Raw genomic sequence first — 12,639 nt, 5'->3', positions numbered from 1 at the left:
GCTTAGAGAGATCTTATCTGTTGCCCTTTGTCCCAAAACTGGAAATACTATGTAAAATAACATCCTGAGCATAACTTAATATTCTTTTCTTATGTTTGAAAGACGTTAAGCAAATTGAAATCTATTGCTCAATATAAAGTTAGCAGGTATTAATGGAGAGAAAAATCATGATTGGCCAAAATGATTTGGTGGTTGGTTCTATGTCCTGATTGAAATAGATTCAGTTTACTGAAAAAAGCAACTTATCTTGCTTTTATTGTTTCGAGTCGGGTGGTGCCAAGTTATAATTCAGCCTTCTGTTATAATAGCTCAAGGGAGCTGGAAGACAAATCATCAGAAAAATATGTCCAGTACCAATAGCAAAAGCTTTGGGATTCCTGACATCTGACAGCTGTGAGGACAATAGAAAGAGCAATATTATAAACAGAGCTATTTTAATAGCTCTGTTAATTTTTAATAGCTTTAAGGAAGTTTTCCAAAGAAATGGGCTGATTTTTTTGGTTTCTGTTTTCAGTTGCCAACTGCTTTTACAAAGTCAATTCTTTCTTCAGCTGAAATAAGAACTCATTTATCAAAGTGCCTGAAGTTGTTTAATCAATTTATTTTGGTTTTATTTTATTTAATTCTTAGAGAAAGTACTTAATATCTTAATATTGAATACTTTACTCATCCAGAGTAAGCTGGTGAGAAATTTGATAAGGTCAGTAGGCCTTTGATGTTTTCATGAAGAGGAGCAAAGCCATCCTGGATTTAGGGAATTTCCTTGCTCTTCAGGAATGAGGAATGGATGTTAGAGTTGTCACAATTCCTAAAAGCCATTATACAATGGGAAAGTATTGATTTGTGAGACATAATGTATAAATGGATTGGTTAGATCCTTCTTGTGATTAGATATGACGCAAACGTAGATTATACAATCTTAGTTTTGAACTTGCAGTAGCCATATGAGCTGATAAGCAGTCCTGCACCTATCCATGGAAGATTACCTTGAAATCCTATTTGTGGAAATAAAGCAAGGACTCCCCATGGCATGTTTGAGATTACTGAACATTAGAAACCAAATTAAGTTGTACATTTCCATGCAGCACGGTAATCACTGCTGAGCTGATGGATGGGGACAGTGAAAGAATTTTAATTAAAATAAATAAAAGTAGATATTTGTCAAATTCAATTTAGCACAATTTAATTGATAAAGGAATGTGAAAGAACAGGCACCTATTTTATGGAAGTTTTTGACAACTACCCTCAGAAGATCTGTCAAGCTTATCTCATTTACTGCTCAAATGATTTTACTTGAAATTCTTCCTAAGTTAAACGTTTCTGAACAGAATTCAGAAACATGCAGACATTTTCAGAGGTAAATTTCCATTTTGGAACCTCCATAAGTCTTAATGAGACATTACGGTGAAATTTATTTTAAAAAATAACTGATATCTAATGATTGCTTTTTTCTTTTATGCATTGCAACTTACCTGAAGACCAACAAACTCTCATCAGTCAACTTACCAATTTTACGTAGCTGATATACTGACATTTAATGTCTTTCCACTCTTTGTTGAGCATTTGAATTATGAATGTTATATTAGTATGTTACTGTTATTTTAGATATAAAGTTTTCACATGTGCTTGCTGTTTTAGGGTGACCGTGGACTTCCTGGTTTTCCTGGATTACATGGCATGCCAGCACCAAAGGTTGAAATTAAATAACATAACTTTGTGGCTATGATATTCATATATCTGGCCTTGCTCTGTAGTTTAATAAAAAATGAAAGAAGTTTGTGTATTATATAAATGTCAATGTATTTGCTGAAGTGCATAAAATAGATGGATATGACACTGCATTAAAATTAAAAGGTGATAGAGGTCATGGACCTTGATTAAATACCTATCAAGCAATGGAAATTGCCATTTTTTTCCTTTTTGTCCTATTCTCTGGGTTTCTATATGAATTACTCTGAACTTTGTTTTTATTACTACATAAATCACAAGTAATGTATCAAAATCATAAAATCATTAGTTATATATTTTTTCTTGAAGTCATTCAGTTTGAGTGACAGTATTTTGAATGACTGTTTTGATCTAACCCAATGAATTTCTCTCACATATGTGTTCCTCAGAAAATGTTCAACCTTGTCTTTTGCTCTTCTAATTTATGTTTTAAACATTTCAGACAAGATCTTCGGAAGAGTACAGCACTTTTCAAAGAGCTAAATTTTAATTTAGGTACCTACCTGTGTGAAGTGATGAGACATTCAAAGTGTCTTGTGCCCATCTTCCACTGAGAATAAAAGCATCAAGTGGTTGATTGTTGTACCAGTGGTATTGAACATTCTGGTCTCCTCCCTTAGGGGAGCTTGGAAAATTCGAGATATGCCTTTACTATCTTGAGCATATTTTTATAATATGAAATGGAGCTCTTTGCCCACTTAATTTGATGTCTGCTATATGTGAATTCTTCATATGTGTCTGTATATAAATAGTTCTATTTTTAGAATAATTTATTCACACATATTATTTTATTTAGGGAGAAAGGGGTCTGAAAGGAGATCAAGGAGTGCCAGGAGTATATGGAAAAAAGGTAAGTTAAAAAAAATAATTAGAAAACAAAGTGGCAACATTTTATTGACAGCATTCATATTTTATGATAGATCTTATTCATAGAGAATTTGATTCTGCAGTCATAACTCAGAGAAACTTCTACTGAAGTCAATGCATATATTTTATTTAGCAGTAGTAGACTCCCATGCTCTGCTTATTCAGATATCTGGAGAAGTGTGCCATCTGTCAATGTATCTATGTAATTCTTTTTAATGTAACACAAATTGCTTATAAATATATTTTTGTTTACAAATATGTCTATGCCATAAGTAAGTTGTATACGTGGAATAATCATATTGCAAAAAAGTCTGAGCTTTTAAATATATAGAAATGTGCATGCATTGTATAACCAAGAACAGAGAGCGAGAGAGAGAGAGGGAAAGGTAGAAGGGGAGGGAAAGGAAAGGAAATATATGAATGTAGTGAAAATGATAGCATGCTAGAAAAAATACACTGTTTTATATATCGTTTATCTAAAGCAATGTCTGCCTGCATATGTATATTATGTATAGAGAGAGTATTTTGGTTGTCCAGTGTGTCACTTTCATTTTTACCCATCCTTATCCTTTCTTCATGTTTTTATTGGTCTTGTGTTTTAAGCAATTTGAAAGAGGGTCTGTGGTCGTATTTCTACACTTTTGGGATATTTATATTTCAGTAACAGATGATAGTTATTAATAGACTACTATCTATGTAAAGAGCAAAACATCTCTTCCAGAAACTTTCAGAACAGGGAAATAGCATATATGAATTATTGACTCCGTATGCTGAATTTGCAACATAACTATTGAACAGTATTTGCTTTTGGTTTGTTATGTTTTTCAGGGTTCAAAGGGAGAGAAAGGTGATACAGGGTTTCCAGGCATGCCTGGGCGATCCGTAAGTTCTGTAAAGACAATTTGCCTTCAATTTTAGTTTATTGATTCCTGTACTGATGACTGTTAACTGTTGCCACAGGGAGACCCTGGCAGAAATGGGAAAGACGGATTACCAGGGAGTCCTGGCTTCAAGGTATATACAAACATATAAATATTCTTTCATTTTCATATCTTACTAGAGTTTTAAATGCCATTGCTATTGGCCTATATATGTCCGGTTTATTGAGTGGAGAATAACTGGGAATTAAAGCAATACCTCTTACTGGTAAATGCAAAGCTTGCTGGAGGCAGTGGGCAGACTTCATTGATTTCAGCTGGTTTGTGAATAGACAATAGCTTTTATTAAGAGTGATAGCTTTTATTAAGAGTGTATTAGTGATATCAGAGGTTGCTTATACTTAAGTCTCTTTTACCCCATTTGCACATGTATTTCTCTAACCCTGAATCCTGTTAATGGAATTTATATACAAGCATATGCTGCAGAACATTCCTATTGTGTACAGTTAAGAGGGAAGTAATATTATTACTACTACTGCTTTTGATGAGGGTTGAATGAAAGTCAGGGAAAATGCCGTCAGTACTGGATTCACGTTTGTGTCCTTATTCTCTTCACTCTGCAGTACTTTTCCTGTTAGACTTAGTGCAGTTTGTCTGTTTGACTTAATTGCTGATAAGTACCGCACAAGAATTAACCATGTTTCATGGGAAAGAGTAGAATTCCAGCTACTGCGTATCTGTGCACTGCAGCAACGACTACTGCATCTGATATTCCTGTTATATATCACAGTCTGCGAGCTCCCTAGGTGTTTTGTTTGCCCAGTTATTGTTAGTACTTCTAATTTGTGAAAAGATGGGCATTAGCAGTATCAGTTTTAATTTCGCAGGAAAAAGGTTTTTATTAATATGGGGTGTAAATGGTGTCTGTGTTTAGGTAACTGATCAAGGTCCTGTTGACTGTAAGGTGGCCTAATGTTTCTCTACACAACTTTGGATGGGAAACCACATGTAGGTGTCTTTGAAGTTAAAGAGTATATGTCACTACAGCGCCGCTATTCTAAAAAGTACCCAACTTCGATGTATAATTAAGCATCCAGCTGTTCAAAAACCTTTTAAGAGAACACATCTAAAATAGCAGTCTATAAAAAAGATTTCTAAAATTTAACCTTTATACTAGGAAAGGGAAACTCAATATTTGCCATTTTATTTGTTCTTTGGAATGCCTAGAGACTGTGCTAAGAGATAATGAGGTAATTTTGTTTTGTATCAAATGGGTGTACTGCTTTTTTTTAACTGCCTTTTTATAGTTAGTTTATACCTTTAGAATACATTAGTAACAGAAGTTATAAATCTTAATTATGTGGAAAAAACCTTCTCATTGCTAGTTTTTCTGATGTTAACTTCAGCAACTAGCAACAGATTGTTTATATGATACTGAAGGACTTGGTATTTTTATTTGCTATTCAGTTTAGTTTTAAATACTTCTGTGGCATTCTGATCTTAAAATCCCGTTGATACTCGCTTTCGGATTGTCATTGTTAATGTATATCTAGGAGAGCGTGCATCTCTGGCACTTCTGAATACATCAAGTGAAGACAGCTTAGCATAGTTTCTTAATACACTCAGAATAATAAATTCCATTTGAAATCTGGAATACACTGTACACTGAGGACGGAAATCAGAGAAATTTTAAAACACCTGAATTCTACTGTGTCTGTGGGCACAGCAGCTACCTGTGTCCCCTTTAAAGTCAGTGGTGTCTAGAGGGCAATTCAGCTTGCGTAAAGAAAACTCATAGGGCCCAGCCTAGCTGCCTGCATACACGTATCAAGTGCCCTTTGAGATGCCTTAGAGCATCCTAAAGGGGCTGCCAAATATGACACAAGTACTACAGAAAGCCAGTGCCTTTGTGAAGTGGGAGCTGGAGGCTGACCTTGGGTATCTCAGATACAACCAAACGCCTGTGTGTGGACAATGGATTGAGCTCTTGGCTGAGCAGCTGAGTGAAGGCTCTGCAGACTGTCTTGGCTAGACTTCTGTAGGCTGTACTGGGAGCCTGGTCGCCTACATGTCACCTAAATGTCTTTATTTGAAATGAATCCTGCTCCATTTTCATCATATATATGTGTGTATGTATGTATGTATGTATGCAGATATCTCTGCTAAGTGAGAGGAGAAAGTCCCTTTCTGGTACTAATGGAAGAAGAAAAAATAATTAGATATTAGATGCTCTCCTCTCTGGTAGTTGATAACATGGACAAATAATAGTTGCAGTTATTTAACACACAATGTTAACCATCATTGATGAAGTATTACACTGATAAAGCATTAAACCATCATTGATGAAGTATTACACTGATAAAGCATTAATTTGGAGTGTATATTAATCTGTTTTTACCCTTTTTAACAATAAAGAGTTAGTTCAGTCTGTTACCTGCATGAGTCCATGTACGTTCAAACTAAAAGGTTTTTTCTTGACTGTTTTCTTAACTTAAGTACATGCCATGTACTTAAAATATGCCATGCTCATTACTTTTTATTCATTTTGGAACGTAATAGTTAACAGAAGCCATATTCTCCATTCAAACATTTTGTCAGCTTGACTTTAACATCTGCTTGCTATAAAACATTGCTTCATTCTGGGGTCTGTTGTAATCAAATTCACAGCAGTAACAAACAGGCTGTCTTTGAAGGAAATTTCTGCTACAGCTTTCCTGTTCTCTTACAATATTTGTTCTGGGAAAGAATGTGGGGAAAAAAGCATGGCTTGAAACCCAGATGCTACCCATTATGACTTCAATCCACTTTTGTAATTTTAAGTTATTACCAGATTATTATATGTATTAATTGATCTGTGCATTTGCTTTATGTACCGTATTTCCCAGTTTTTCATAACTTTTTGGACAATGTATGTATTTTGAGTAAGGACATAGTGACTTGAGCATGTCTAGTAGTACTACAGTAGTTCTGAAGTGTTTTGAAATAGTTTTCAGCCTATTAGTTGTACTAACAATCAGACCAATAGTCAGCATAGTGTCGTAGGCTACATCTATATTAGTAAATTAAAAGCCCAGCACATTGGCCCTGAAGGCAGGCAGTAAGCTATGGCTTCTACTTCTGTAGATAAAATCTGCCCCTTGCCTTTCCTCCTCTCCAAAATAAAGTGGCCTCATTCACATAGCCTTTAGAGATCAATGCTTGGCTTAACCGTCCATCAAATGTCATATGCCTGGACGTTTCTTGGAAGGGGACAAGTTGGCATCCGGCAAAGCTATGCACGTAAAACACTCAGCATTAAGCCTAGGCCAGCGGATGGTCATAGATCAGTACTGAAGCGTTCTTTGTTTAGTTTACTATTTCACCATAAATTTCTGATATTTTTCTGCTAGGGATGATTTTAAACTAGTTTAACAGTTTGGACAACCTAGGTAGTTGAGCATAATCTATGTTATAAACAGATTTGTTAAAATCCTGACTAAACCCTATTTAAAGCATAAGGAATACACAGCAATAGGTTGCTTTTTCTGAAAACCAAATCTCTGGGCTTGATTTTAAGAATTATGCAGGTTTTTTTTTCTCTTACATATACATTTTTGGTCAAAATGCCAAAGCTGTGAAAGGCAGAAGTGTTCTTAGTCCTTTTATAGTCATTTTGTTCCCGTTTTTTATCATTTCAAAGAGTAAAGTTTGATTCGTTTCCCAACAGAATTAAAATCAATAGTTTTCCATTCACAGTTGCCACGCTTCTTTTCTTTTATATACTGTCATTTTATTGTTGTCATTTGCCCTTCAACCAGTAATTGCCTTTCTGATTCAACTCTTCTCAAATTTCAAAAGAAAATTGTCTCTCTCTGATCTGTTTTTGCAAGCTATTTAACAACTTTCTCTTGGACGCTACATGAAGGAATTTTGAAATGACAGAACTTACTGTGTTTCAAACTGTTTTTAAGAAACTTTTTGATGAAGCCTTTAATATGTGTATTTGTTTTACATTTTAATTAGATTATTTTAAAATAGTAATTTACCATTTGAATTTTTTTTAATGGAAAGGAAGATTTTTGTTTCAAATAACATATTTAATATTTTTCATTTTAAAGGGAGAAGTTGGACAGCCTGGATCTCCAGGCCTAGAAGGACATCGGGGAGAGCCTGTAAGTGATTAAATTCCTGACATACCCTTACATACTGGTTTTGATGTTGTTAATGGATGCTGCACTTCGTGTTTCACCTATTCTGATTTTGAATTGATTGCGTGGTTTTTTTGTAAAAGTGCTTTTATTTTCTGGTATTCATCTTTAAATTTCAATTTAGTAAAAGAGTGCAAGAAGCCTTTAAAGTCAAAGGTGCCTTATAAGAAAGGATTCTCAAATATATTCCTGTTATACACCACTTTTCCTATATAATATAAAGTTATTCCATTGTATTCTGGGTATTTTTAATTATCCTTTCTGCAATGTGGGATATGTCATTTTACTAACTTGCCAGTGGTACCTTTAAAGTTTGTTTCCTTCACGATCTACCGTCTTTTTTCCCCTTTGTTCAATTCTCTTGGTCATTTGCTTCCTTGCATCTTGCACTCTCTACATGTTGTTTTGGTCTTCTCCCCTGCTCTTGCTGTCCTGGTGAAAATGCTGCTAGCATTTTTGTTTTGCTTCTTTCCCAAGGCATTGCTTCTCTGCTGGTGCTTGGACAACTCGTCAGGGCAGCTGCTTTTACATCTTTTTTTTTTCTGTAGTAGCTAGGCTGTGTCCTCCTTGTTTCCAGCTGTTCTTTCAGGCCACCAGGCTTTGCTTTAGGCAGAGGAGCCAAGATATCTGTAGAAACAGCTGAAAGCTTGGAGCGCCAAGAAAGAGCCAGCTGCCTTCAAACCACCAGTAGTTGTTCTGTAGACCGTAAGTGGTAAATCGAGCTCAGTTGGTGAACCAATGCCTTCCAGAGGAATTACATTTTGCTAATCGTAAGATGAGAAGATACAGCTTTATAAATTCACAGACTTTTGGAATACTGAGTATAATCCCTTATGATGAAAGGCAATTTGTATTGCATGGTACTGAAAGCCAGTAGAGAACTCCGCTGGCTCGGAGATGGAAGTAACAACCCGGACTGAAGTACGCTCAAACTCTTTCCCTTAGAATATTTATTTATTCACCAAAACTCATAGACTGCAAAACACTGGGCGATCATTCCTAAGAGACTTCCTTTCCACTCGGCTGGCTTAAGTGAAGAATACACATAATTCCTCACTTGGCTTTGTTTTTTTTCTTTTTATGCCCCAAATAACCATGTAACCTACTAAAATGTATTAACCTTTTACACTCTGCGGTATCTTCAAATATAATAAATAGTGAAAGGGAGCGCTAAATAAAGCGGTAAAATATAAGTGTAAGAAGGTTTTGTAGTATGCAAATTTAAGACAGGAGCAGGACATATGTTGTTTTACATAGTCTGATACTGTCCCTTTACATTTTTAGAAGAAATGTTAGTTAATTGCAGCTAACATTTTAAAAATTAACTTAATTTAATAAACAGGAAGCAGAAGGCATTTCTGAGCTAGAGTTTACTAAATATTTAATACTTCAGCAGCACTCTTTTTGATCTGACAGCTTTGTTTAAATCAGTTTTATCTACTAAAGAAATATATTTTTATTTAAAATTAATATAAATGCTTAATAATGTAACATTTTAAACAAAAATGTGAATTCATTATTTATATCTTCTGAAGAGAAATGAAGTGGCAGATATAAGCTATGAAAATCACTGCAGGGTCACTTAAAATAACATAGGGAAAGACTTTCAAAGTATAGAAATCTACAAAGATTTGCATAGTGCTAAAAGGGCAAGCCAGATTGTACTGTATATGCCTCATTTATAATCTGCGGAAGTTCTTCTGAAGAGTGGAAAGGCTGCGTGCATATAGGTAACCAGTAGGAGATGTTAGAAACCTAGTCGTGCGTGATCCTCTGCCTCCCTTGCTGGGGTAGCACCGCACTGTGTGTGCAGCATGAGCCTTGTCTGTTTAGCCCGGAGCAGGGACATCTGTGTGCAGCCGTGCTTGGGCTGTGGGAAACGAAAGCCCTCCTCAGCCTGAGCCGCTGGGATTTGTGGCCCCCTCTCTCCAAGGAGGGGGTAGTTGGCCTTCATGCTGTGCGACGTGGGCCGTTTTGGAAAGAAGTATGTAAAAGGCTGGGCAAGTCAAAGGGAGAAGTCTTCGGCGTAACTAAGAAGTTTTTCTTTCTGCTATTTTGGGGGCTGTGAGGGATGCCTTGTGCCACTTGCTGCTCTGTTGTTTCTGTTGTTCCTGCACATGTCTCTGGTGGAGAATGTGTAGGTGCTTCCTCTCTGTACTTCTCCTGGCACCGTGATGTCTCACGTCAATATTCAGTGTGGTCTCCTCTGGGGGGGTACTCTGCTGGTTAGGGTGCTGGGCTGGGAGAGAGGGTCTGACTCTGAAATGCCCCACCTGTGATAGCTGAACAGGCTGCATAAGCTGGATATAGACCTTGGATGATGTTGTTGGACCAGCCTGACTCTGTACCGCTGACAGCCAGCTGCAGTTGGGACCTGGGGCTCCTCAGCAAGTTGCATGGATACCTCTGCCCACACAAACATGCATGCAGACTGTCTTTATCTCTTCCTTTTGGGCACATGAGTGTTAGACATGGCCTAATTCTTCAAGTTGGCCTGTTAAAAATAGCAATCTTACTGTACTTTTTGCTGTAGCAAATAACCAAGGAGCATGGTTGCAAAATGAATGCTTACTGAGACAGCAGTTAAGAGACAGCTGTCCGGGATACGGCGTGCAGCTGAACTGAACTCCCATTGCCTTCAGCCTCTGTGTGTGGTTATTTCCTGGACAATATACTTTCTGGTATATTATTGCTCTTATTAATCACCAAATTTATGTACAGGAAAAAATAGGTTGTAAAGTTAAGTAAGTAATTCCAAGTGGTGTGGTTGTTTTCCCTCAATAGTACTAGCTGGACCTTAAGTTAGGCAGGCCAGTTTTATTTAAGAAAAACATTTGACAGCATGGACAGAATAATTGAGATAGCATGTAGTAAAGCTACTAATCAAGCTCAGTTTACTAATGACAGAAATAGGGCATGCTCCAAGCGTAGTCATATTGTCACTTCAGTAGTTCATGTCTATCTTACTAATGACATGCTGTTTGGATAAATACATTTGTTGGAGCTTTTCTCATGCAAATAGCAGCCATATTAGAAAGGGAGCAACTGTCTAAAGGGTAGAAAAAGTCAAAATATATTCCGGCTTAATTTCAGCCTGATTCTCCTTTTTAATATAAGTAGTGTGAGTCTTGTTGGGGTTTGATTTCAGTGGAAGCAGGATTGGACTTCTTTGCGCCTCGTGTTGGCAGTTCTGCCAATGGGAGCTCTGAACTGAGCGTTTCAGAGTGCAGTTGGCACAATATTTATTGCACTTGTCCAGGCCTAGCATATACTGTTCTGCTACAAGTAATAGGTCTGAACATTTGCAACTGAAGTTTGCTCTCCAAAAGTCATGTTTTTCTGAAATACAGCTGCAAACACTTCAAAATGGTAGAGTTTCCGTGTTATACTTAGGGCCTCAGATGTGGCCTCGTTTGTGACAGTGATAGCAGTGTAACTCAGCTTTCAGCTCCTGACCTGACTGCTGCTGCTACACCTATACTCTAGTTTGTTTCTTCATTGTTTCTAGTAACTATTAGGCATGCCAGCTCTAAGTCAACTTTTTATCGTTTTCTAAAATCAACAAAATGTGTGATTTATACTGGGACATGGTAACAGAATTCTTTCTAAATCTCTTGTTCAAGGTACACTAATGGTATAGAAATCCTCATACCACAGAGGTGACTATATTTTCTTCATAAAGCAGGGGTCTTTTAAGTATGACATAGAAAATCATATAGCCAGGTAGCCAGTATATTTGGAAGTTAAGTGTAATTTTACTGCCTCTATATCCACACTGAGATGAATAGAAACGGGGACCGAAAAGGGGCATTCCGCTTAGTTACATGGTAGTATGCTGAACAAAAGAGTCTTTCTTTCTTCTGTGTGCCACGTGATATTTTTCCCTCACCCTTACTATGCCGGCTTGCACATCTCATCAAATTCTCTTTAGTGGGACCCTTGTAGTGTAGCACCTTCTTGAGGCAAGATGCCTCATTAAATGGAGTCTCTTTTACGTTCAGTCTTGCCTCCCTTGTCTGTCTTTGCATAGGAGGCTATGAAAAAGCAAATACAAACTGCAGAACGGCTAGCAGTTGTGTTTTTTTGAATACTGATAATCCTGAGAGATCTTGTTCTCAGGCCAAGTTCCTGCCAGTCTGATAGTGATAACAGGAAATAATAAAATTTGCTTATTAAAAAGTACAGGTGACTGATTCTAATGGACTTTCTTCTTCTTAGGCGCAGCTGTGCAGAAATTGTATCGCTGACGGTCATTTCATAAATTCACTTGCACATAAGTGAGAAAATATTTTGAGGATTGAGGAAATTCTGAAAAATGGTAATCCGTATACATTTACCTGCTGAAACAAATTTCCATTCACCTCAGTTGTTTGCACGCTTTTGTGCTTCTAGCCTTGCATATATTCTAATGAATAAACCCGAGAAGAGAAATACCTAACACTATACCATATTTCAGTGAAAATATGAAATAAATGGTGTGTAGAGAGGAATACCTTTTATGGAACATTAACTTTGTATTAACTATATACATTAAATACAGCAGTAGTCTTAGTCTATAGATTCACTATACCAATAGAGTCTTAGAGCTAAACTAGACTGTTTAGGAAGAAAGGTACTATTCAATTCATCTTTAATAAAATAGTTCAAATTTTGTACTTTTAGTGGTCATAGTCACCAAAATTATTTGCTGAGTTGTTTCTGATAATGACTATATTTGAGAAAGTTGCATCATGTGTGAATTCTTTGTCAGTCCTCTCTTTCTAATTGACAAATAAAAGAAGAAATCCAAATTACTGAATAGCTCAATGATTATTCACTTAGTTTGAATATTGACTGGAAAGGATGATGACCACTAAGTGAAATAAGTGGAAGTGAAATATTTGCACTGCATGTATGCACGTACCTACTTTTCAGTGATCAGTAGGACATTCTTTGCTTGATGCGCTTTGTGTTGATATGATACTATATGCTTTTATACT

At 36.5% G+C, this 12,639-nt stretch overlaps 1 protein-coding gene across 2 annotated transcripts in view; it reads left to right on the top strand.

Moving 5' to 3' along the window:
• COL21A1 (collagen type XXI alpha 1 chain) overlaps window positions 1-12,639 on the top strand; it is a 182,913-nt gene that overhangs the window by 128,374 nt on the left and 41,900 nt on the right. For both annotated transcript variants that reach the window (XM_068937401.1, XM_068937402.1), the window contains exons 11-15: window positions 1,639-1,692; window positions 2,525-2,578; window positions 3,424-3,477; window positions 3,556-3,609; window positions 7,571-7,624. In XM_068937401.1, coding sequence (XP_068793502.1) covers window positions 1,639-1,692; window positions 2,525-2,578; window positions 3,424-3,477; window positions 3,556-3,609; window positions 7,571-7,624 — 270 coding nt within the window. The remainder of the gene's footprint in view (window positions 1-1,638; window positions 1,693-2,524; window positions 2,579-3,423; window positions 3,478-3,555; window positions 3,610-7,570; window positions 7,625-12,639) is intronic.

Source organism: Struthio camelus, chromosome 3 (genome assembly GCF_040807025.1).
Source record: "Struthio camelus isolate bStrCam1 chromosome 3, bStrCam1.hap1, whole genome shotgun sequence".
Taxonomy (NCBI): domain Eukaryota; kingdom Metazoa; phylum Chordata; class Aves; order Struthioniformes; family Struthionidae; genus Struthio; species Struthio camelus.
Note: the sequence above shows the minus strand (reverse complement) of the source record. Positions and strands in the feature narration are given on the sequence as shown.